The 25,801-nt window shown below is 39.2% G+C and overlaps 1 protein-coding gene across 1 annotated transcript in view; it reads right to left on the bottom strand.

The window, feature by feature from the left end:
- Positions 1 to 218: 218 nt before the first annotated feature.
- Positions 219 to 25,801, bottom strand: part of CPE (carboxypeptidase E) — a 67,024-nt gene continuing 41,441 nt past the window's right edge. Inside the window, exons 2-9 of the mRNA XM_075421671.1 lie at positions 19,652 to 19,848; positions 17,675 to 17,842; positions 16,631 to 16,748; positions 15,442 to 15,624; positions 9,028 to 9,167; positions 6,565 to 6,664; positions 4,094 to 4,212; positions 219 to 2,968 (exon numbers count right to left, since the gene is read on the bottom strand). Coding sequence (XP_075277786.1) covers positions 2,870 to 2,968; positions 4,094 to 4,212; positions 6,565 to 6,664; positions 9,028 to 9,167; positions 15,442 to 15,624; positions 16,631 to 16,748; positions 17,675 to 17,842; positions 19,652 to 19,848 — 1,124 coding nt within the window. The 3' untranslated portion in view covers positions 219 to 2,869. The remainder of the gene's footprint in view (positions 2,969 to 4,093; positions 4,213 to 6,564; positions 6,665 to 9,027; positions 9,168 to 15,441; positions 15,625 to 16,630; positions 16,749 to 17,674; positions 17,843 to 19,651; positions 19,849 to 25,801) is intronic.

Raw genomic sequence — 25,801 nt, 5'->3', positions numbered from 1 at the left:
GGAAAAGCACTCAGAAAGATGTATACTCCAAAAGGAGGATGTTCTGGCACAAAGTTGAGGAGCTGTGGATGGCTCTCAGTGGGATACCAGCACTAAGCCCAGTCTTGTTTCTCTGTTCAAACAGCAAATTAACCGGCACATGCATCTCACTGAGGATGTTTATGGCATACTTTGCAGACATGCACAGCCACGTTTTGAACCTGTAAATTATGCACACATTTTACATTTTAAATAAACCTGTAGATTTATTGTACAATAGTACAGCATGTGCCTTTTTAACCAAAAGCTCAGCATCACACAACACTTTAATCTTCCATTTAAACATACACAGTCCTACAACACAGCTCAGTTCTGCTAGGAAAGCTACACAACGAATAATTTATTAAGAGTTCTGGCTATGCCGTTGTTAAGAATGTTTACCTACAGCAAGAACAGTGGCAGTGGTTCTGGTGTTGTAACATTTAATCACTTCAACCTGTTCTCAGCATAGTAACAGCAAGCAGTCACCTAGAGCAAAACGAAGAGATCATTTAAGGGACACTACATTTAATTGCAAATGCATGAAACAGTAGACCAGAGGCTCTCACACATGTAATACAAGTAGGGATTAGAAATCAGTTATAGGATCACTTTGATGTAATGTCTGCACTAACTATGCCCCACAATCCACCACACAGGAAGACGGGATGCATGACAGGCGTCGCACCATGTAGTAATTTTGTTCGGCTTGAAATGGTTAGGTTCGCAAGGGGCAGAGCAGGGTGTTCCGCACAAATATACACGTGTCTTACTGCATTCATTCACAGGTCAGAAACACTCCTGTAGCCATTTGCCCACATGCCAGCAGTCTCTTGTTTTAATTCATTTTTAGACTGTTTGCTTCTATTTTACCTGGTTCATTTGAAAATAGTACTGTTACCTCCAGACACAGAGTGTGTTTTGTGCTACGTGTCTTAGCCTTTCAAACTGTCATAAACACCCAAGCTGGTGTAACTGGGCACCCTTTGCGCACGCTCTTGTGCACAGCTAGCCACAAGTTGTTATTAAGACATGTTCAGATATGATTCTTCATTTGTCACAGAGGCTCCTCATCACAACGCAGATTCAAAGTTCATCACCGCTTAACAACTTCGGCAAGTGAAGTTCCCCTGATGTTTGGAATTCAATATCTACCACCCAAACGAGCTACATGTTATATAGCAAATTCTTGATCAGAGAAATTTTATGCCTTTTTGTTGCTGTTCAATTTATCAATGCATGTCAAACCTTAAGCCTGTTATTTTAAAGGATCAGGGCTATTTTTACTAAAGAATTTCAAATTCTCAAAAACCAGTGTTTTTGGTAGACTTTTAAATACCCAGAGAAGGTAAATTTGGACTCTACTCCTGAACATGTGATTTTTCACTTATGGTGGGAGCATGACAGCGCATTGCTGGTTACTTCCAAACAGTACAGAACTCCTACAGCATCAACTACAATAATGTGATAATCAAAACACAGACAGTGATGGTAAAGAAACAGAGGAAGGAAGTCTCTATTGAACACCTGATCTTGAATTAAAATAGACCAGTAATAGTGTGGAAGCTTTCAAACAGATGAGATGCTTAGCTGTTATCAAGTAGCATATCAGCAGCAGCTTCAGAACAACGATACCAAACTTGCACCCTCTATGGTTCATACATATTCTCTGACTACACAAAAACTCACTCAGATAAAATACTAGAGCAAGTTAATTCAAAAAAATAGGAGAAAGAAGGATCTTTTTAAATCAAAGTTGCTTTTTGTATCATCTTTGAGTATTTTGGGAAAATTTCACAACACTGAAAGAGTTTTCACTTATCTGTCTTGCTTCTAGCTTTAGATAAAACAAACCAGCAGAAGAAACAAAGTTGGAAATGAAACCATTCTTGGCTTGTAAGACTAAATGCATGTCCTCAGTAGACTTCCAGTTCATTGTCTAAACTGTAATGTTTCGGTAGCTTTTGGTGAACATACGAACTTTTGGCTGACTATCTAGACACCACTGACACACATAAAGATTGTTGAAAAGGTGGTTATCCAATTAAAACAGACATCACCTGAAACGATTTTTTTTGTGCTGTAAAACAAACACAATCAGCATATTGACAAGATGCACAAGCTCTTCTTCTTCACCCATTCACAATTTTTAATTTGATTAATAAGTAATAAGAAATCATTAAAACCTGATCTTGAAATACTATTAACAGTTTAAGGAATAAAGCTCTGCTATTTCCTGAATTCATTCCATGCCAACTGTACTAAAAGAGCTTACGCAGATTCCTTCCAATTACTAAAATGAAGTCAGCTTATGTTTCTTACATATTTAAATAGCCCCAACACCAGAGACATACAAAATGTTATACTGAATTTTAATCCTAGTAAAACATTATTACACCACACACTTATTATAAATCTTTCAATCACATCCATAATAGAACTCGGTAAAGAGCACTGTCTACTACTATCCACTGTCAAATATTTCTGGCAGTATTGGGAATTGACTACAGCATATATCTTTTTCAAAATCAAGAGTTAACCTACTTAATCTGAACTTGCAAACAATACACAACAGATTTTATTTCCATATAGGCTGCAGAGACACTCACTCATTTGTTCTGATTTGTATATAAGAGTAAATTTTCTATACCAATATGAAAGAAAATTAATAACTTATTTAACTAGCTAGGAAGCTAGTAGTTATTTATAATCATATTAATCAAAAGATGACTGAAAAATTCAAAGTTAATTATTGTGAAGTGCACTAAGTCTAGAATATAGGGACTTTCCACAGTACATCATACTAAATTAACATATAATAGATTAAAAGCTGTAAAGTCAAAATCTTCATTTAAAAATTTAGTGTTTCTGACATCATCTTCCACCATTCCATCAACTCTTCTTTCTCCTCTTCTTTTCTTTCAGACAATGACTCCAGTTCAAAATCAACCTGAGTAAGAGAAACAAATAAAAAACGTTGGTAAGATTTGGAGAGAAAGAGAAGTGGAGGCTTTTAAGAGTTGTTTATTGAAAGAAGGTGTTTAATATAGACATGGCGCTTAGGGAGGTACCTTCCATTTTAGGCTAGGTATATTGCAAAGTCTCTCAGGGTTGATTTAAATACCTGCAATACTAACATGTCAGTACAATAAACTTACCTAAAAAATGCACTTAGGTGAGAAAAATTTCCAAAAGAAACCAGATACCTGTCCAGTCCTTGATTTGTCTAAAAACTTCAAAAAATATGGGCCAATGAAACTGCAATTGAGTAATAGCCAGCCACATAAGTCATCTAGCATATAACAAAAAATATAGTCAGCATATTGCCGTCTAACACCTAGCAATGATGGCCCCCAGCATATCAAAACACTTATTCAATTTTATGCCATCACGAAGATCCAGGGAGCTTTTCTGACATGTGGCTCACTAGTCTAGACATGATGTGCTAGTGTAGTATACCCTAGCATATGATACACACTAGAGAAGTAAGCATTTATTTTAATTGCTAAGAGTGGAATCCACACCTGTAGAGAGGATGAATTGAAAATACTTCCGAACTCTTAGATGCAGCCTAGGTCTTACTCACTGTACAGGTTGGGCATCTACACAGAAGAGCTCCATCACTATCTTTCAGCACAGAGCTGAACACCGTTTATAACCTATGCAGGTAGTCATTTGACAATTTAGATTAAAAATACCAGGTCTCAATGAAAACCTCAACATCTCTTACTTTTTATGTCACGCTATTTAAAGATATTCTGTAATCTTCCATCTGATTGGTTTTCACACATCAACCAATAAAAAAAGTTGAAGTATCTCATTGTTACCCTTCTCTATGTCTTTTCATTTCAAATAAGACCAACAGGAGTGAAACGAGTTTACAGTGAGATTAGTCCCAGTGGCTTGTGTAGCAAGTACTACAAAATAGATCTCCAGTCTGTCTTCTAAATTAGCATACTGTAAAATATTCTCAAAAATCACCTCCTGCTTACATGTCTATCATGCAGGAGAAAAAGTAAGAGACTTTTTTTTTATATATAATAGATGGTAAACCAACACACATGCGAGCACTTACCACAACCGCAGGGCTAAAGGGCACGGCCACTTTTTTAGTTATTGCTAGATAGCCTGGTGCTGAGGCTGTAAGTTTGTAATTTCCAGGCACAAGCAATCTCCAGTAATCACCATCCTTGGCTGTAGAGAAGAAGAAAAAAATCCATATAAATATGTATAAAACTAATTATGCAGCTAAGGAAAAGGGACTGTATATCTTGTCAGAGTCTTTTGTATTTCTGTCAGCCCTTTCCTTTTGTCTGTCTGAAAGGATTCTTCTGTAAGGGTTGTATAAATATGTCATTGCAGATTTTCTTTTTTTCAGATAACCAAAACGCAGATTTCAACTCTGAAGTTGTGCTGTAGCCTCCATGAAAGATATTGCCTGCTGAGGCTGAAGGCTCTCCAGCACGCTGAAGGACAACCTGGGATGTTATTCTACGTTAAAAGCACCCTCCAGCCAATGTGCAGCTCCTGTTAAGTGTCTGAGTTTCAGTTTGCAATGCAATGTGGATTTTTAATGTCCCTCAGTATTCTGAAACCCCAAATTTAAATAAATCTTATTCTCATCAAATGTAAATAAATTGAGAAATGTGGCCCTATTTATCTTGCAAAGAAAGCTATAAATGATCACTTCCTGGAACATTCCACTTGTCTCAGCCCCTGAAGCATCGTTATCTACAAGCTTCGGTATCCAGGCAATGTCAAGGGCTTTTCTCTTCTGTTTAGCAAACAAAGAAATGAAAGTTTGATCCACTCAGCTCAAAGAAAGGCTCCTACCACACTGCGTGTTATTGCAGACCATCTTTCTCAGTCACAAAATAAAAATGCGTCATCCTCTTCTCTAGGAATGACCTTCTCCCATTTTCACAAAGAATCAGAGCCTCCCTGCACCAGACATGGGCCATCATCTGATTTGTCACAGGCTAATACTCTGAATTTCTCTATCTCCACGCAGAATTTCAGAAAACATTGCCAGGCTATTCTAAAGGTGAGTTAGTAGTGTCATTTAAAGCACTTGGCCATGCTCTTACTGCCAGTTCCTTACATGTTTTCTCAGTACATCTGCAGTTACACAGCACACAGAGGGAAATGTTACTTCAATGTCTGCAATTTGAACAGTCAGAAACTGTCAGTAGTCAGTCCAGTTGTTCCCAGATTTTTCTCTTCACAAAACAGAAAGGAAAAAACCACTGCTGCTACGCTACGATAATGATCTATTCTAATTCCTGGCACTGGAACAAAGCTGAATTTTAACTCATGAACAAAGGAGCAGGGAAAAAATGCCAAAGAATTTTTATCCTTCTTTTTGAATTTGCTAAAATTCAAGTACTTGTTTTCCTCACTGTTATGTCCGTACTTGACTTCCAAGGTCATGTGAGAAGATTCATGATTAGATGCTTTTTTGTACCACAGAAGCATGAGCTGTAGCATCACATGCATCACTCTCTCATACCTCAAAATAGCTCTTTGCACAGATTATTCCCTTTTTATTTGTCCCTGAAAATTTATTTCCAGCCTCTCTATACTTTCTGCCTTCTTACATTCAGTGAAAAAAGGCGGCCAATGTTATCATAGACTGTTCTCCTGGGTGGCAGAAATGCTGCCCTCTTTGCAGGTGATGCGAGAACAAATACAAGTCGAAGACAACTGCAGGGTCTACCAGTCCTGTTTCATAGTATTCTGCATCTCTGTAACAGTGTAGTAAGACATATCATTGAGAAAACGACCATAATTTAAGCTCATGCATAAGGCAATGGCATTTTATTATTGTTTTTCTAATCAGTATCTTGTTGAAACAAAAAAAAATTGCCATTCAGAAGAAGAAAGCGTAGGTCGACAGGGTGGACTTAAAGTTGGCACTGTACGAGCCGCCTTTGAGTTCATTCCTAGAATAAAGCACAACACTACCAAAGACATGACATGCAATTTTCTATGAACACCAACATGATACTTTCCTCTTTTAGAACTGCCTTTCTAAAAAAAAAAGTCACATAATTGTAAACAGCAGAGAGAATTCACCGTCAAGAAGGAAGTTATATGTAAACAGAAAATCTGTCAAGAATTTACATACCAAAAGGTATGATTGCATCATAAGTAATATAACAGATCTGGACTATAATTTAGCCTTCAAACTGAAAACAGCACTGCTGACAGCACTTTGAATCCTGGCAGTCGTGAAACACTACTTGCACCACTAATCAGAAGACAAACCAAGCATGAATAACCAAGAGCCGCCAGAACCAATTCACCCCAGAGATCCATGAAGTTCCAACAACCAGTCTCCAGCTACTTTGAGCGCAAAATCCAAGAGAAAGATTAATGAAGTCCTGCAGCCAACAAGCTTCTTGAGGCAGAACATGTTTTCCTGGCTTGAAAATTTTGCTCCCTTAAAGCTTCAGCTAATAAGCTCTGAAATGGCTCCAGGTTGCCAAGCAGAGGGTGTAGCAGTAAATTCCAGCACTACTTGTTTACCTGAGGTACATCGCTCACCTGAGGTAATGTCATGGCTTATCCCCTCCACAGAAATTGTAGCATTTGCTATTGGATTGCCCTGAAGATCTTTAACAAACCCCTTCACTCCTCGATGAATCTAAAATAAATAAATAAAGTCAGCAACACATGGGAAATCACTGGAAAAATCTGAAGAAAAGACAGCATTGTCATCAGTGAAATATCTATTGATATACCTAACAATGCGTGTTATAGATCCCATGGTCTACATGCCAAAAACTATCAAGGATGATTATTAAATATCATAATGGAACAAACAGTGATGAGGCAAAATTATTCAGCTGACAGTTATATTAACTCTTCAATGCAATGCAAGCATTTCTCAGAAAGATGCAGCAAATCATAATACATGTGAACACTGACTTGAAAGTCTTCGTCACAGGGAATTAATGAATGTGCTGCAAAGCTTTGAAAGACAGCCTGAAAAAAAACAGGTTCTTTTTCTTGAAGTTTCATCAGTTGTAAGAATTTAGGGCTAACAATGGACATAACTGCTTAAACATGAAACATTAACAAGGTTTAATGTGGGCACTTAGACTTCTGATGGGCAATTCTTGTGTGAGATGCTTGAGCTCTCTATTGTGCACCCAGAACATCCAGGTCTTTGAGCTGGGACCATACAGAGTCACAACAGTCCCCAGATGGCCTGCAAGAGAAAGGCAATGATGATGGGTCACGTCCTAGTTCCTTCCTGCCTCTCAGGCAACAGCACCAGCAGTACCTCATCTGTCCCCAGCATATATGAAATTAAAGCACTGATTTGATCGCAGTGTGTGGAGAGATCAGTCCTGCTGGTATTTCTTAAACATGGTCTGAAGGCAGACTGAGCTCCTCAGAGGCAAGAGACTGAGGATCAACTACCTTTTCACAGCCTGAGATAGCGAGCTCTCAGCGCTGGGGAGAACGAGATGTTTTGAACCTGTGCAGAGATGCATCCCCTTGGGAACCTAGAAAGTAAGTGGCAAAGTACTGTGGAGTTCAGGCTTCTCTCCGATTCTGCGGTATTTGAAAAGACTTGTAGACGACAAATTCTGTTTTGAGATTTAGGTGTTCTCCTCTATGAACCTACATGGTATATTCAGCTGTTATAATTCAGTTCACCGGATTCCTCTAATTTACACTGTGGGAGAAGCCTGATACAGATTGGCTTAGAAAAGCAGAAAGTACATATTTGCACTGTCCCCGGCAATCACGAGGGAGCTGGAGCATACAGCTGGACATCTTATCCTGTAAGAGGACAAAAATCAATGCCAGATAGACCATCTGAACTTCAAGGACAAAGCCAGAAGGTCCGCAGGAGCAAAGGAAGTTGGCAAAGTAATTTCTTGCACATTAGTAATTTTGAAAACGCAGTGACACCATAGTTTTGCATGAGTCAGAGAAAATTAACCTATATGCAAAGGAGCTGAACAATTTGAGATGGATCCCATAATAAATGAGTAAAAACCTGCAGGGCGGCTACAGCTTTATCCTCAGCCCACATACCATTTACTAACAGAACAGTATAACTCAAAAGTTTCAAGTATTAAAATACTTCAGATTTCTGGCTAACGAAAGCATTTCTGCACAAATAAATTCTTAAATAAATGAATGTACTAATTGACCAGCTCTCACAATCCCAGGTGGGCGGCCATTAATGATATCAGGTATATTTGTGATCTTTGACTACAGGTTTCAGAAATCTGATATTTCCACACTGCATGGAACCATCACTTCAGCCTGTTACATTGGCATGAAGTGATTTAAAAAACACAAAAACCAACAAAACAACAGAAACAAAATACCAAAAGACACACACAGATCTATTTCATGAGTCTTAACTTTTAACAACCCATTAGCACAAGATTATCTAAACTTGTGACCATGCTTTACGTTTCTAACCAGATTTTTTTACAATTTTTAATGGAGTCATCACACCGACAGCTCTACGTTGACTGTCAGTGGCTCATGCCATCACAGAGCAGTGGGGTATCTACAAAACCAGGATTGTCCCCCGATGTTACGCTGAACTGCCAGGCAGCTACAGTCTAACCCAGGCGTCTGGGCTCCCTGTCCACCCGGAGAGGTTCAGCCCACATCTGTACACACACACTTTCTTATCTGTAGAGGGCAATCCATCTCTCGTGGCACGCACATCAGTGCTGCGGGAATGAATTCTGCACTCTGGTGATGTGTATTTCTTTTCACCGAGGAAGCCCACAAATAAAATGTCTGCAACAGTTTAAGTAAGGTGAGATGAATTCCATACTGTAACATCTTTCTTTTCCCCTCTTCTTCCACATATTTAGAAAGATCACACAGGATTTACCACCTTAGAGACATATAAGAATTATGGAGGACCAACTGGGTCAATATGAAATTTTGAATTCGATTTTCACACAGCACAAAGTTTAGCAGTTTCACGTACAATAACCAGAGTTCTGCCATCCTCTTTTTCGTTACCTGCTCGATGTAATTGATAAGGGAGTTTTTGTTGTCCTCCCAGTAGCCTTTCAGAGTTTCTTCAGGTGGGAATTTTTCACAGCTAAGCTCCACTGTGATTTCAAAGCAGTTGCTGCTGAGGTAATTGAAATCCTGCATTCCTGCAACGCCAGAACACAAAGTGAGTGCCACATTTTGCATTGTTCTGAAGTAAATAAAGGGGGACACGGGAGATGCAGGGGCTAATAAGAATAACTGTAAATGCATTTCGTGCAGTTCCATTTAATCAGCTTAGGTCTGAATTCAGAAGCTTTAAATAGGAGAAACCAACAAGACAATTAACTCCCAGAAACATTTTCTTCCCAGAAAAAGTTTAGAAAAGACTTGACCCTTGGCCTGTATCCTTCTATCTGACACTGCATCTGGCTTGTATACTCCCACCTGACACATGTTTTTGATAGCTGACATATAAATTACTTTTTTCTCTTCAGGAACAGAAATTATTTCCTACTATGGCTAAAATATTTCCATACGAAAATAAAAGATGATCACTTTGTAAGCCAAGAAGAATGACAATTAATTATGAAGTAAATCAAACATGATAAAGTGACTTTGAAAAAGGTTTATAAAGATGGATCAAAAATGTGGGTTTTTTTTTTACCTGAAAATATAAGGTTTCAACTTAGTGACATTTTACACGAAAAGCAGCTGTTTGCTAAGGAATATTATTTGTCAAGCTTTTCTGTGTAGATTCCATTTATTTTCCACAAAAAAAAAAAATACAAAAGCAAACTTCCTATACACTTTATCAACACGGAAATTTTTCCATGGATAGAGGTATTTCCCACCCAGTCAATGCCTCTGCAAAATCAGTACTGGGTAGCCTTCAACAGAGAAGAGAAACTTCTTTATTAATGCAACTTTAATCATAGGAATTTAAAAATATATGTAGTAGCATCATCACTAGGAATAAAAACTTCATGAGAAAGATGCACTCTTTCACATTTCTGAGTGTCTCCTCTTCTTACATGGAAATATTGGCTACTTTCTCAAATCAGTCAACTGACAACCAAAGTCATTTCCAGTTTTGTAACTGGATCGACCGGCTGGAGAGGGACTGTGGTTGTCCCCAGAAGGGTTATAAACATATTCTTTGTAGAAGCTGATGTAGAATTAGCTCTTGCCTTCCCAGTCTATCTAGCTAGCAGAGTCAGTGGATTCTCAAATGGAGGACTGAAAAGAAAAAAGGCTACGAAGCATTTTGAATATCCCCATGGAAGTCACTGAGGGATTTAAAAGTCCTTCAAACACTGCTAATTCATTCAGCCCTATGTTCCCCCATGCAAGCTACATACAAGGCCTAATGCAGTCTCTCTACCAAAGCACTGGTGCTGTTCACCAGTCCAGAAATGTCCAGAGAGCTGATGTCACATCTGAAAGAGAACCCTGAGGGCAGCTAACAGATTGAGTCAGGTGGGATTTTGCCAACACATTAGGGTGAAGAGTATTTTCTGCCAATCAGGCAATAAGATTACTAACTACCTATAGTAACCTTTTTATTTCTAAACTTTTTTTAGATGGTTTAAAAATGAGGGCATGGAAGGCAAAGGTGCTCCTGGGAGGAATCACTCTGATGTCCCACCAGACAGAACACAAGATGGACCGTTCAGCAGTACGCAACGAAAGAGCAGCAGAGTCTCGAGTAAAATCCTGACAGCAGTGCTGCCTGCCAGGCATCTGTTCCAGACACTAGATAACGTTGTTTTTCTTGATTTTTGCCTTTCTTCTACAAGAAAGAAAGAATCCATGAAGAGAAGAACTGGGAGTTGAAGGGCATGATGTAATTTTACTGTGGTGCCAACAACTCTTGAAGATTACTGCTCCAACTCTCAGGAAGTTTCTCCCTCCTCCCCATCTCCTCAAGCAAGGTGATACTCAGGATGCCCTAGTTTCTCAAGAACAGAATAAAGAAGCAATGTATTTTCCAGTTTTGTGCACAACATCCATACCTTATAGTTTGTTTCCCAGCTCCTGGCCTGCTCCGCAGTTTAGATGTGTTGGTTCTGAAAAAATTCAGCTCGCATCACTGAGCTGTAGGTGACGATCTGAATCTCTGGGATGGAGAATGGGGTGAAGATAGCCTAAACCATGGCCTACTACATCTGTAATCTGGAGAGTATCGGGCTGGCTACATACAATTTGCACTCTTTACCTGCCTGTTCAATTTAGCGATTAGGTGTAATATCTAAGAAATCTACACATTTCAAAAGATTTATTCAACATTGCAGCAACTTTGCTGCCACTGGTCAAGGTCTCTAACTGCCCTATTCCTTCTTGTTATGCACATGGCATACACACATCACGTGCATGCACATCACCACTCCCAAAGCCTCTCATTTTAACAAAGGATAGCACAAAACTAATTTTCTTATACTTTAAGAGGGATCACTCTCTGAAGGTCAGAAAGGCTTAGCAGACCTCAGATATAACTGAGATGAATGCCCTTCATTGCTGACCACGAGTAGGACATTTCTTTGAAACTGAGCAACACAAAGACTCCTCTGTTGCAGTGCTCCACTGTCCTGAAGGACTGCACTGTCTCTATGTTAGTACTTACATAAATAAGCTTAGAATATGGGCCAAAATTAATTTCTTCAGCTTTTAAAAAAGGAACTCCAACCTTCATAAAGAAAGTGGAGTGCAAGGTGTGCCCCTGGCACTCAGGCATCAGAATTACTTGGACTTTGACTTACAAGCTACAGCACTAAGCTAGTTCAGCTTCCACACATATAAAGCCAGTAACTTTTAGCAGGACAGGATGAACTTGAGCCTTGTGCGTAACAGGGGGGACATGTGCCTCCTATGTGTGTTGCATAAAATCCTAAAAAAATTTACCTAACATAGCTTCCAAAACTGGTAACATGAAAGGTAATTCAAGTTCGGAATGAATCAAGTGCCCAGAGTGATTTGAGAGTGTCTGAAAACAAAAAGACACTTAAACAATAGCCTAATAGTACAGCAATGCAAGCTGCTTTGAAATGCTATTTTTGTAATGACACATATCTGGTTAGACTCAGGTGACTCTGTAATCACAGTACAAGCAGAATAGGCATGTGGCTAGCTAGTAATACATTACTATCTGTTCTTTTCATTTATATTTCCAAATAAATACTCCACACAAAAGGTACATTAAAAAACTATTAGTGATGTTGAAAAGTTATGCACACGACAGCTAAGGAAATGCCAAAATTAAAGCTGTCTGTGCAAATTTAACTTGACTTTCTTGTGCCTAAGTGAACTAATTAATTACCTGCTGATAGGGAGAAGACCAGTGTTAAAAACAGCATGGATTTTATGTATAGGCTTGTTTCTCCCCAGGGTCTGGTAGCTAAAAGGGCCTTTCCTGAACACAGAAGAATGACCTTTGCCTCTGTTTCCTGCTCTCCGAAAAATCTACAAGGATCGACTAATTACAGATGACAACTAACATAAAACAAGTGTAACAGGTCTCAGATTTAGCACAAAGATGCTGCTGGGGGAACTGTTTTCTCTGTGCCCCTGCTCCACAGGAAAAAGTAACTACTAAGCAGGTAATGGTGAGGAAAAACTCACAGCAAAGCGTATGAAGAGACAGAAGCAAGCATCAATTATTCCTGTACATCATCTGCTCTTTCCACCTGCAAAACCTGAATGGAGAATTGCCACCTTGCCTGAGGCTGATGAGGAGATCCTGAAGTTTCACCAGAGGGGAAGGACAGAACATGAATGCAGCGGCCAGTTCATCCTTACTTCTAGTTTGAGGCAAGGGCTGCTACCAGACTTTTCTGCCACCAGATGTTCAGCCTTCCTACTGAGAGAACCCAGGTATTCAGAAAAACATACGCAAAAGCAACCCATACTCAGACGAGAGAGCCACCCATGTATTCTCCCTGCATACTGAGGAACCTATGCAGGCTGCTGCTGGCCCACCACGCAGTGCTGTCTTTTACAAAATGCAGAAGTTCCTGTGGGCGAATGATACGGGCTAAGAACTTGATGCAGCACAACCGAAGGCATCATAATAAGCTTTATAGGACAACAGCAACTTTAGTAACTTATTAGACAGAAAAATCAGCCTTTCCTAGGTCAGAGCTCTTGGTCTGATGAGGTACTGTCAAAGGCAGCATCTAGGAGAGCACAGCCTCTCTCACTTCGCGCAGCGATCCTCCACTGTCTCCTATCTTCTTCCCTCCCCACTGCTCTGCTAGACCCATGCATGCCTTTCTTCAAACACAGGTCTAGTACCCACTCTCACCTGTTTTCCATCTCTATTCCTAGTCACATTCCTCCAGTTCTCCTCCTTCTCTACAAACTTGTGGCAAGTCCTTCTATTTTGTCTCCGTTCAACGCAGGAAGATCACACAGGGATACAAGCCTAACCTGTAGATACCCAGAGGACACTGAGCTACTCTCACATCCCCTCACAGGACCCAAAGCAGCCCACAGGTACAAAGGTAGAGAAGCACCACCTGAACTCTGAACCAGAGCAGGTACCATGAAAACAAGGTCTTCAGAGAGGTTCTCTTGATAAATTCTGAACTGTGGTACGGATATGCAATGATACACTTTTCCTAAAGCAAACAAATAGCTTTTCAACAGCTTATACCACTGCTAACTTTGGGTGCATTATCATATGGATAGCAAAATGTCACTGATACAACAGATAACTTCTGCGCCACATTTCAGTTTCCAGACAGAGTTTTTTGGACTAAAGCTTCCAAGAAAATTTTCACTTGAACTAAGCAAAGTTTAGTTATTTTCCTTAGCACTAGACATGGAAATAACAGAACTGTCTTTGGTGAATTGTTTTTGTTTTTTTAAGTCAGCCTGTGGCAAACTTTACCATAGAGATTTCGTTCAAAAGTCACAGCTTACCAGTCGATTTCTACACTTTGAAAAAAACCCAGATTCATGCTGTATGGTCCAAAGAATATGGTTATCTCTCTATTTTTTATTAACTGTACCATATTAGGATCATAGATCCTGGTTAGAACGAGGATTCCTCTCTACTAACTTCTGTACAAATACATAAGAAAAAGAAAGGGCTCACTTGAGGAATTAGCAGTCTAACTTAAAATAAGATCCAAAAAGGAGGAAATAATTCAAACTTTCCAAAAAGTTTTTCCAATGGAAAAATGTGCTTTTGGCATGTGCAGTTCAGTGAGAATAAAAGCATTTCATCAAAACAATGGAAAACTTGTTTTTTATAGCATTTTCCTATGAAAAACAAAGTTGAAGTTAAAAGTGCATATTTTTATATTTCGTATTTCATTAAGATAATTTTTGGATGAATTGAAAAAAGTTTAACTATTAAATAATATTTTGTTTATATTCAGGTTTTTTTCAAGTTATGCAAAATCTGTTCTATCAAGGGTGTTTTAATTGTTAATCCCAATGCTTTGAGACATTCCTACTCATTCCAGGTAAAAATTTAAATTCATTCAGACACTGTAATTGATTATTAAGAGGAAGGCAAACAATAAAACTGGTATGTGTGTTCAAGGTTATCTGACACAAAGCAACAACGCCAACGCACACGCGAGTCACTCCACGCAAGCTGAGTTTCTAGCTCAGAAATCGCCAGCTCAATTTTTCACTGTGAAGTTTTGTCTGAGTTTAGCAGACACAGAAGACTGATTAAAGATTTCGTTATCCCAGCACCTGCTTTGCTTCAATGTACAAAGAAAAATGACATATCAAAATTATTGGTAAAAAGGAATGAAACATCTCATTTCATGCTACTTTTCCAGACTTCTGGAAGATTAGTGCCGAATCAGCACTCTGCTGTTCCTCTTAGGACAGAATGATCTACTAAAGTCTCAGGGAACACTACCTGGGCAGGAACCGGGCTCTAATAATGCCAGGAAGTATGGAGACACAAGTATCTTTATGGCTGGATTTTGTTCCCATGGAAATGAAAGGCCAAACTCCCAATGTCAGTAACATTGCAAAATCAGGCCTCTCCACTTCATTTGAGTTGGATGCTTTCATTATTGAGGATAAAATGAACAGTCAGTAGCCTGCTCTCTCTCATCAGGTTTTGTTAGGGGATTTTTTTACTCTTTTTAAAAAAAAAAACAAAAAACAAAAAACTACAAAGCTTTAAGCTGTCATGATAGCACAGCAATCCTTCGCCTGCTGTAGTACTATTAAATTTGCAATGACCTGAACCCTAACTGAAGAAACACTGTAGAAAAAGCAATAAAAGAGGAATGTTTTAATGGCGATCATAATGACATTTATGGGATTTTATAGACGTACTGTGGTGAGTGATAAGCCTTTACCAGACCAAAAGTTGTGGATAACCTGGTGCTATTCCAGACTATAATTAAACCAGTGAAAACTCAAGCTTGAAATAACCACCAGCAACACTGAACCCCACGCAGTGGGGCTCACCTCCTGGGACACTGTACCAGGCACCGCCATTAGTTGTTCCATCCACGAAGCTGCTGTCATCATCATTTTTACGACACGGTGGTCTGTTTGGATCAGACATAGCGGGATTAAAAGAAGAATAACTGCGAGCCAGGCTTTGAAAAACAGCATCATCGGGGCAGGAGCTGTATTCGTGAGCACTGCCTAGGGAGGAAAAAAAATCAGGAACAATGATTATTAAAAGGCAGTCATACTGACTGGGCTCACAGCCTAGACTACTGGCTCTGCACAGCAGGACTGTGCCTGGAAATTCTCTGTGCATGGGCAAGTGTCCTACAGCATCACAAACTAATCTAGCATTATCTTAACAACATTAACTTTTCCCCAATACTTCATCAATTGCCTATACCAGGCTGCCCTACTATTAAGGTGACTATTCATATCAGTCTTAATACTTATGCAAATATTAATTTCAATGTGCACCACAAAATCTAAGCTATTCCAGGCTTTAGATATTTTCTCAGAAGAACACACAGTGCATAGAAAAAGGTCTCTCCCTAAAGGGGTTTACAGTCTGATATTAAAAGGATTTCCAATTAAACTGCAAGCGAGCAGATTGCAGGAAGACAATCGCAAACAATACCATCACCTCAGGAGCATTTCAGTCATATGCATATCCCTCAGCTGCAGAAAAAACAAAAACTAATATTGCTGTGTGCTAAATGATAACATCTCTGCCACAATGTGATGCTTTTTATATGAGACCAATACTGAGAAAGTGGAAACAACGATAGTTAGTTTTATTAGCACACTACTGCTTTCAGAAATTCATTTTTTAAAGGTTCAAGTAGAGAAACCTTAGATCACACAGGCAGCCTAGACACTTCTCTCTTGCTTCACTTAACAGGGTATAAACAACCCCAGCTAACTTAAGTGCTAAGTTGCCTTGATCAAAATATCTGAGGGACCATGATTCTCTCAGGTATTACATCATTTTTCTGATGTAACTCTACTGAAACAAGCTATCTATCTTCAAAATTAGAAAACATGGCCATACCGTGACCAGCTTTAAACGTGTGATTAACATGCTAAAATAAGTCATTACAATGCAATGACATGATGTTTACAAGGTGGATCTTAGACAGCCATGAAATAAGTACAGAATGCAATTTATATCTCCTACTATTTTATGCTATCTCACACTACGTACCACTCCGAGTCTCGTCATAAGGATAGTTCGCAACGAGGTCTCCTCCATGAAGATTGGCAGAGAGCACAAAGGGAATATCCATAATCCAGTGAATGACACCTTTTGTTTCAGGAGCAAGCTACAACAAAATAGCAATACCAGTAGCTACAAACTGATAATTCAATGTAGAAACTTATTTAATCATACATATTGGGTTTAATTATTATCACTTCTATTGTGTAAGCCATTTAAACGAACAGCAATTTTACTTTGGCTTCAGAGAGAACAGGATCAGTCCTTTACTTCAGAACCAGTCTGAGCAGATACATACCAGTCCAAAACTGGTGTAAATTAGTTCAGAATGAGACCACAGATAAAGCAATCTCAATATTTTACTTCTCATTATGGCTAAAAGAAGTCTACCAAATTTAAAGCCAAGAAAAATAAACTAATCCGAAATAAATGTAAACTTTACGTGGAAAGTAAAATTACTTCATTTTATAACTTGAATTTGAAGACAGAATACGGCTATTAAGGCCACAACCCTAGGAGACTGCAGTCACGACACTGTAATTTCTAAAACCTCATGTGACGGTAAACAGAAGTAGATTAAAATCCCTCCAGATTTAGGCTTGTATATTTAAGGCTTGATCTTAACATAAATGCATGTGTTATATGTCAGAAGAGCTATCTAGCCAGCAATGTAATTCAGCACAATACACAACTGAATTTCTGGCAACAGTAACAAAGCAGAATATCTGCAAGAATAGTTTCAAACCAAGGGAGAAGGCTACACAATCTCTGACCTTAAAAATAAAACATGCTTTAAATGAGGAATTGTCTAAGGATTAAGCAATATGAATCAAAAGGGTTTACTACAGCAAGCCACTCTGATAAACACTCCAAGAAGCATTAGATGGATAGATAGAACAAAACGAACAAAATATTTAGAAGAACATGAATTGTAAAGGCCATACACACATCTCTTAAAGGTTGCTATGTGTCTGCTTGCATATGAGGGAAGAGATGGGCATGTAAGTGACCCAATATTCAGTCCCTACTTACTTTGGGATTCTGGTCCACAGCTTTTTTCATGTTTTTCAGCAGATGGTTGTTTGGGCCACCTTCTTTCTCATTAACATACACTATTCTATCAAGATCAGGGAAGTTTCGGTTTAGATCTATCCCTTGGGCATTGCTTCGACCAACAAACCAGTCTTTAAGTTCACCAGGCTGAATGAGGAAAGGGAACAGAAAAGAGAAAGGAGATGAGTAGATTCAGGAGCTTCCATATCAAGCTTTATATGGGTATATTTAGCCATGTAAATTCAAATCATGGGTTTACTTCTCATGTTCTCGAGAATAAGAAGGGATCATGTGGGAGTAAAAACTTCTGAAGCACCAAGAGCTGTCACCCCTAGTTCTTCCTAGAGCTCTGTGGGAACATAACCAATCTCTATTTCACTGAGGGTCTCGGAGGAGAGGGTCATTCTCCTAGTGGCAGATGTGGACGAAGGATGGGCAAAATTACCAGCAGAATCAGATATTCCAGTGCCTGGCTTTTCCCCATTGCCTCATGCCTATGCGCCTGAATTACAGACCTCATTTTTGTGAACCTCAGAGCAGCTGTAGATTTATCAGCCAGCCACAAGGAACATCGGCACTTGTTTCAAAGTTCCTCTAAACGGCTTCAGGGTAAAGAAGGACCTTAATCTTTATTTACCCGAGATTTTTATTTTTATGGTGTCTGTCCGCTTTGCTCACTGAAATGGTAGCACTGAATAAAGACACAATGAGAATTTTTGCAAAGTCTTTTCTTCAAGCTGAATCTCCAAAATAGGTTTTGATTTGCATCAAGGAAATGCCTTCAGAGTGCATAGTTCTCGCTAGCTTGTCTCCGTAAGCTTTCAGTACTCTATGAAGTAGGTTTAGCTTGATTACTGGTTTTAATCTTGGGGTATACTGAATCTGCTATAGCATACTGTTTACAGGATCCAGATACTTCTAGATTAGAACAACAGTGGACCTAAAGAAAAACGTATCATAAATCATACATAATTTGTAAGGTAACCACGTAAAAGCAAGTATACTTTGAATAAGGAGCAAGTGTTTCAAATAATATTATTACACAATCTCTACAGAGAGAGATTTCAAAGTAAAACACTGCATCGAGGACAGCTTCTGCTTCTTTGCCACGAGAGGGAGACATACGACATGGTTTAAAAGAGTTCTGTGGGTTCAGGGTGTTTTTTTGAAGATTTTGTGCAAATCAGTTTAATACAGATCTTAATAAGGTTTGACTTATTTAAACATAAATACATACTCACATAAAAACATTCAACATTTCCATGTTAATTTAAAAAATGAATACACCTTGTAAAACAAGAAAATTCTTATTTTTGTCTAGAATGTAATACACACCAGAAGCTATTTGGCCTCTATTTGCTAATTATGCATAAACACATTACATGTTTATTGACTGAGTCACCATCCTAAAATACATGCAAAATTTCCTTGACTAATAGCTTAATTGAAGTATCTCATGCCTGAAATTTAGAATCAAAGTTATTCGTACCAAAAATATGGCTCACAAATTTGCTTGTTTTGGGATCAAGCTCTGATAAATGTGAATAAGTCACGTAAATGTATTTATATGAGCACAGTCTTAAAGGAAACATCAGCTTTCCCTTTTCTAGCACTTTGGAAACATCATGTATTACTAGAAGTTACTTGTTTAGGAAGCAGTTCAGTCAGTGAACTTAAATGAAAGACTATGCATGAAACAAACTTCATTTTATTTTAAAACACAGTAAACTCACTTAGAAGAGAGATGGCTAGCTGTTGAAAACGCAAACATGAAATCCTCCTTGTTAAACAGAACAAGCCTACTGTGGTATTAGGAAACACTTCAGTTATGCTGTTCCATTCAACAATCACTACCAAGAGTTCATGTATCTGTGAAACTGCTAGTCCAAGCATCATTAAGATCCTAAGGTTAATACAGACATTGATAACTATTCTTATATACATAGCTTTACAAACCTGGGATGCTGCCTTCTCAAAGCCATCTGGGTTCAAAGATGGCATGATATGGATACGTGTGCTATGGATCAAGTTGATAATAGTTTCATTTCCTTTCTGGTATTCATTACACAAGTACTGAGCCAACAAGATGAGCAACTCCCTTCCGACAGCTTCATTCCCATGCATATTCCCAACATATTTAAATTCAGGTTCTCCTACAAGAAAAAGGAAGAACATGTCTTAGAACAACACATAAAAATCACCCATGGACCGGTCCACACAGCACACCCAAGATGCGGGTAACACTATTACTACAGCTGGTGACAGTATCCTCAATAAGCTACAAGCCTCCTTCAGAAAAGTGGATTTAGGTTTTTTCTAAACTCTGGCTAAAGAAATAATAATTTACATCCAACTGTTTGCCCAAGTCAGAGAAAAAATACCAGAGGACAACCCAGTATGCCAAAATAAACGCTCTGCATGACCATGAACATCAGTACTGTTGAGATCTAATGCAGCTGATGATATTACAAGAGCGTCTTGATTAGGTAGATTTTAGATATGTAAACTGACACTAACAGGGCTTCTTATCCTTAACGTTCTCTCCAAGATCACGTTAAGCTTCTTGCACTACGCATGCATTAAACGGCAACTCTTTTCCCAAGGCATTGCCAGTGAACAGCTGTTGATCCTAGTGATCTCAAAAATCTCTTTCAGCAGTTGCTTTGGATATTCAGCTCAGACTTTATGAAGCAAATGCAGTAACTTAACTCATAAAATGAATCATTCCCATTTAACATTCCAATAAACAGTCCAGTATTAAATATATACATACATAAACCTTCCACATATATTAATGAATATATATGGAACAGTTATGCACATATTTAATGTTGATTTAATATATATTGTATGTTTGTATATAATAGTCAATGTATATGTATCCAATATATATTCTATATAAATTCACATACATATTCAATATATAAATAAGCAGTCCAACATTCTCAATTGCTCATTAGTCGCATTCTCATGACCCTAGACATGAAAAACACACAAGATAGGTCTTGCAGAGCTGTGAAGGATATAACTTTTAAAAGACTACATTTTGATCCCTAATTCCAGAGAGGTTTTAGTATAATGCAAATACCTGAATGAGATTAAAAGGCTTGTCCTGCAACTACAATGAAGAATACGCTGTTTGCTGGGTTGAAGTCCTTTTTCCTTTTTAAATGCAGTTCTTCTGCTGTAACAGCTTTAATCAAACTTTCTGCTGATTATACACTCTCAATATCTTGAAACACTTTGCAATAGCCTTTAGCACCATCACAGGGGCAAATTCAAGCGAGGAAGAGTGTTACACAAACAAGACCTAAATAATTGCTAATCAAGCACACAGCCGTACCTACTTATGACTCTTCAGTCTGTGCTTGTTAACCTTAATCCAGCGATAAGATGCTAGCAAACAGAGGGCTATTAATACCCTAACTTCTTTCCTTCCAGATAAGATATTTTTGTACTTATGGGTTCATCCTTGAGATTTTTTGTCAGATGGGTTAAAAGGTTTTTTAGTTTCTGTGAAGTAGCTTCATTTTATCTGATACACACAGTGCCATTACTGTGACTAAAAATTTCCATTTCCTCTTTTGGCTTTGAGCTCCTGTTTACTTTTTTCTTCTTATTTGTTAATCCCAGGGAATGCAAGAGGTCTAATCATCAAGACCACGCAATCAACCCAATCCCATTAAAACAGATGGATACTGTTTCATAAAACGCGCAGCGCTGCACATCACACAGTCTCAGCACACTCACGCGTATGTACATTGGCATGTTACTTACGGGAAAAGTGCTTCACAGGCTAACAGACAAATGTGTTACTGTGGTAAACACGAACGCAGTTGCATTTTGCATTTGTGGTTTTCCCTAGGACATCACTAAGGAAGCCTGAAGGAGAAAACATTTCTCCCGATTCCCAGCCTTGTGCATTAATCCCCTGCCTTTCTCTCCCACTTGAATTTTACAGGCCTGGCTCAAATGAAGAAACAGAAACATGTGTTTCCCATACGGTGCTGCTTGCCCCCCTCCCCAAAGAATCATGAACAATGTTTAGCAGGGTTCACGAAAACAGGCACAGGGCATACAGCGAACCAAGAGTACAGCCTCATCTACAGCATATCTTCAGTGGTAATGACCCGTCTCAAATAAGTTTTACAAGCGAAAAGGAGTTCAGGAGGAGGTAAAGAGAGTAACTGCAAATATGGAAAGCCCTATGAAAAGTGATTGAATAGATCAGCCCCATTTTCCTTAGGAAGAATAATACGGGACAGTCAAATGTACCAGCCAGCACTTCCCTACACCACAAAACAAGAAACTGCGATTTTCAGGGAAAGGAAACAATAACCATTTTTAGACTGACAACGAAAAAAATAACTTTACATATAACACAAAGTGTGAAACCAGTATTTGAAGAATCCTGTTGGCAGTGAGGTGTCAGCAGAACTTTGAGTTTTGCTAGCAAACCAAGAGTTAAAAAAATTATCTAAAAGTGAATGCAAAAGAACGAAAAGGGAAAGAATCATAGAATCATAAAGGTTGGAAAAGCACTCTAAGATCAAGTCCAACCATCAACCTAACACCACCATGCCTACTAAACCATGTCCTGAAGTGCCATACCTACACGTTTTTGGAACACCTCCAGGGATGGTAAGTCCACCACTTCCCTGGGCACCCTGCCCCAATCCCTGACCACTCTTTCAGTAAAGAAATTTTTCCGAATATCCAATCTATATCTCCCCTGATGGCGACCTGAGGCCATTTACTCTCATACTTTCACTAGTTACTTGGGAGAAGAGACCAACATCCACCTCACTACAACCTCCTTTCAGGTAGTTGTAGAGAGCAATAAGGTCTCCCGTCAGCCTCCGCTTCTCCAGACTAAACAGCCCCAGTTCCCTCAGTCGCTCCTCATAAGACTTGTTCTCCAGACCCCTCACCAGCCTTGTTGCCCTTCTCTGGACAGGCTCCAGCACCTCTATGTCCTTCTCGTAGTGAGGGTACCAAAACTGAAAACAGTATTTGAGGTGTGGCCTCACCAGTGCTGAGTACAAGAGGACGATCACTGCCCTACTCCTGCTGGCCACACTATTCCTGATACAAGCCAGGATGCCGTTGGCCTTCTTGGCCACCTGCGCACACTGCTGGCTCATGTTCAGCCAGCTGTCAACCAACACCTCAAGGTCCTTTTCTGTCGGACAGCTTTCCAGCCACTCCTCCCCAAGCCTGTAGCATTGCATGGGGTTGTTGTGACCCAAGTGCAGGACCCGGCACTTGGCCTTGTTGAACCTCTTACAGCTGGCCTCAGCCCATCGATCCAGTCTGTCCAGATCCCTCTGCAGAGCCTTCCTACTCTTGAGCAGACCGACACTGCCACCCAACTTGGTGTCTTCTGCAAACTTACTGAGGGAGCAGACTGTATCTTACAATTTTAGGAAAACTTCATCATCTCAACAGTGTAACTTACATCTAAAGGAACAATGGAAAAAATGGGTCCTTCTCACATCTAAACTCCGCAGCTGCTCCAATGGAAACAAACTCAATTTTTACTGTTTATTTCAGAGGAAACAAATTAATACTACAAGCTGGCTGCGGGGGAATTAGCAGTTCGCTCATTAGTTGTCCATATTAGTTGTCCATGCCCATCATGGGCAAAGTAAGGGAGTCCATTCTGGAAAAAGGGACAATGTTGCTAAAGTCATTAGTTATCATCACAGCACCCGAAAAGCCAAGGGGGCTTCCGCAGGGTACTATCTGCTGATACTGCTTTACAGTTAATGAAGCCCTTCATTTGCATTTGCATTTCTGCCTTTCATGTTAGAGTAAAAACTGCAACTCAGGGTGTACCTTCTGGAAACCTATTTTTGGAGTCACTTTTACCTAAATCATAGACTCATAGAATCGTAAGGGTTGGAAGGGACCTTAAAGATCATCTGGTTCCATCCCCCCTGCCATGAGCAGGGACATCTTCCACCAGACCAGGTTGCTCAGAGCTCCATCCAACCTGGCCTTGAACACTTCCACGGAAGGGGCATCCACAGCTTCTCTGGGCAGCCTGTTCCAGTGTTTCACCACCCTCATGATGAAGAATTTCTTCCTAAAATCCTATCCTATCCTTCCTAAATCCTTTCCTAATCACCTTTTTCTCTAGGGCAATGCAGTCCAAGCCGGCAGGCAGACTGCTAGCTGAGGCATAGCCCTGTTTGCTGGGTTAAGCAAACCCAGCTGCCCGAGTTTTGGTGAATGACTCCATGAAGTAGCTGGCATCCCAGGCCCGCTACAGCCCCCGAAGGAACCAGCTCCTTCCCCTCCACCCCGCGGGCTACCACAGATACGTCAAATGCCAATGACGCCAGCTGTCCAGCCCTCCTCACTTTATGGGCTCCCTGGTCTATTTACTGAATATCTCCTGCCACACAATCTCTAAAAGCTCCAGGCTTCTCTGGAAAACAGCCCACCCAACGGGGAAAACAGCCTTCAGTCACCTCTTGCTAGCAAGCTACTTAGCCAGAGGAAGAGCTGCTCTTCCCATTAATCCTTCATGAGCCATTTAATGCCGACCTTTATCACCCTTCATAAGATTCTGTAGCTGTAGTTGCCTCACAGAATTTTTTTTTTTATGAAAAGACTCAGTAAAACTCAGTTTGATGATGAACTTCTAAACAGTTTCTCCAAAAAGGAGACGCGCTCCTGTTGCACTGCAGAGAACCAGCGGTAACTTAAAGGGAGAAGGAGCATGAAGAAATAGAACTATTTTTCTCATTTATCTGACCCCCACAAAATAGTTAAATTGTTTTAATGGGTTCCCATGGTCCAAGATATAACAAACACAAAGAAATATTTCCATCGAATATTTAAAATTATTTTAAAATTTTATTCATTTTCTGACAATATCTTTTTGAACTATAATATCTCATTCACAATAGCAAAAGTATGTCTTGTGTAACAATGTGAGTGTGACATTTAAAATTGCTTAAACTTAATTTCAGCTCAGATACAGAGGTCTGTGACAACAAATGAATGGGTGGATACTAACATCTTTCAGGGCAAGTCATAAGAAATTAAACACAGCAATCAAGTCTATATATATCTCTGTATCTCTGGTGAAACCTCAGCTATCACGCCATTATGGCTTTTAGAAGGCTTTTACATCCCTCTTAGATTGACTGTGTGGTACATTACAACCTGGTAAACGATGGAGGAAAAAGTATTTTAAAATGTCATGCCTTTCTGGTCCCTGACAAACATCATGAAATGTCACCATTTGCTTCTGCAGTTACTGTCAGCTAAGGTCTTCTGCAGTTTCCTAGGAACAGCATGTACATCATTAATATTAGACAGGTCATCCAATTAAAGATGACTAACCACTGCCTTTTTCAGGTCAGACTGTATTTGTACAGTAAAGACAATAATTTTCTGAAATGTAGGAACAAAAAGTTTAGCACCTACTAATTACATATACTATGAGTCAAGGTAATGTCACGGCACTAGTCATGGTCTAACATCAAGCACTTTACCTTAAAAAGTACAGTTCACTCATGGAAGTACAAGCCATATGGAAGAAAAAAAATTAACTACTGGAAAGTTTAAGTGCTTAATGAACTGGTTTGCAAATCAGCATCAAATACACTTACAAACCAGAGTCCTTTTCCTGTTTTCCCATATTTCTTATGGAAGAGCCAGCAACGTCCCTGAAAAAACAGGTTTAGTGTTTTTGATTACTTACAGTTGCTTGTCATTTTTAATATGGCAACCAGTAAACTTTTTTTGTTGTTAAATGGCATGCAAAATCTCAGAACCCCTGCTGGTAAGAAATTCATTCATTAAATGTGATTGAAGGCTTTCTTATGCTCCACATTTTGTTAGTTGTTCAAAGAGAAAAAAATTCTATGGAGATGAACTACATGGAAAACCAAGGATTACAAAATGGGCTTCTCCTTTGAATAAGAAAAGAGAGGGAAAGAAGACAATAAAGGAGGAAGTGAGACTGGCAAATTAAAAAACTTGAAAATCTAGATTTCTAACAATCTAAACTAAATGTCTGCAACCTGCCTCAACAGTGTTTCAATAGAAATTTTGATCTCCATGCCTTGTGTGGAAACAGCATTGAAATAC

Source organism: Opisthocomus hoazin, chromosome 5 (assembly GCF_030867145.1).
Source record: "Opisthocomus hoazin isolate bOpiHoa1 chromosome 5, bOpiHoa1.hap1, whole genome shotgun sequence".
Taxonomy (NCBI): Eukaryota; Metazoa; Chordata; class Aves; order Opisthocomiformes; family Opisthocomidae; genus Opisthocomus; species Opisthocomus hoazin.
Note: the sequence above shows the minus strand (reverse complement) of the source record. Positions and strands in the feature narration are given on the sequence as shown.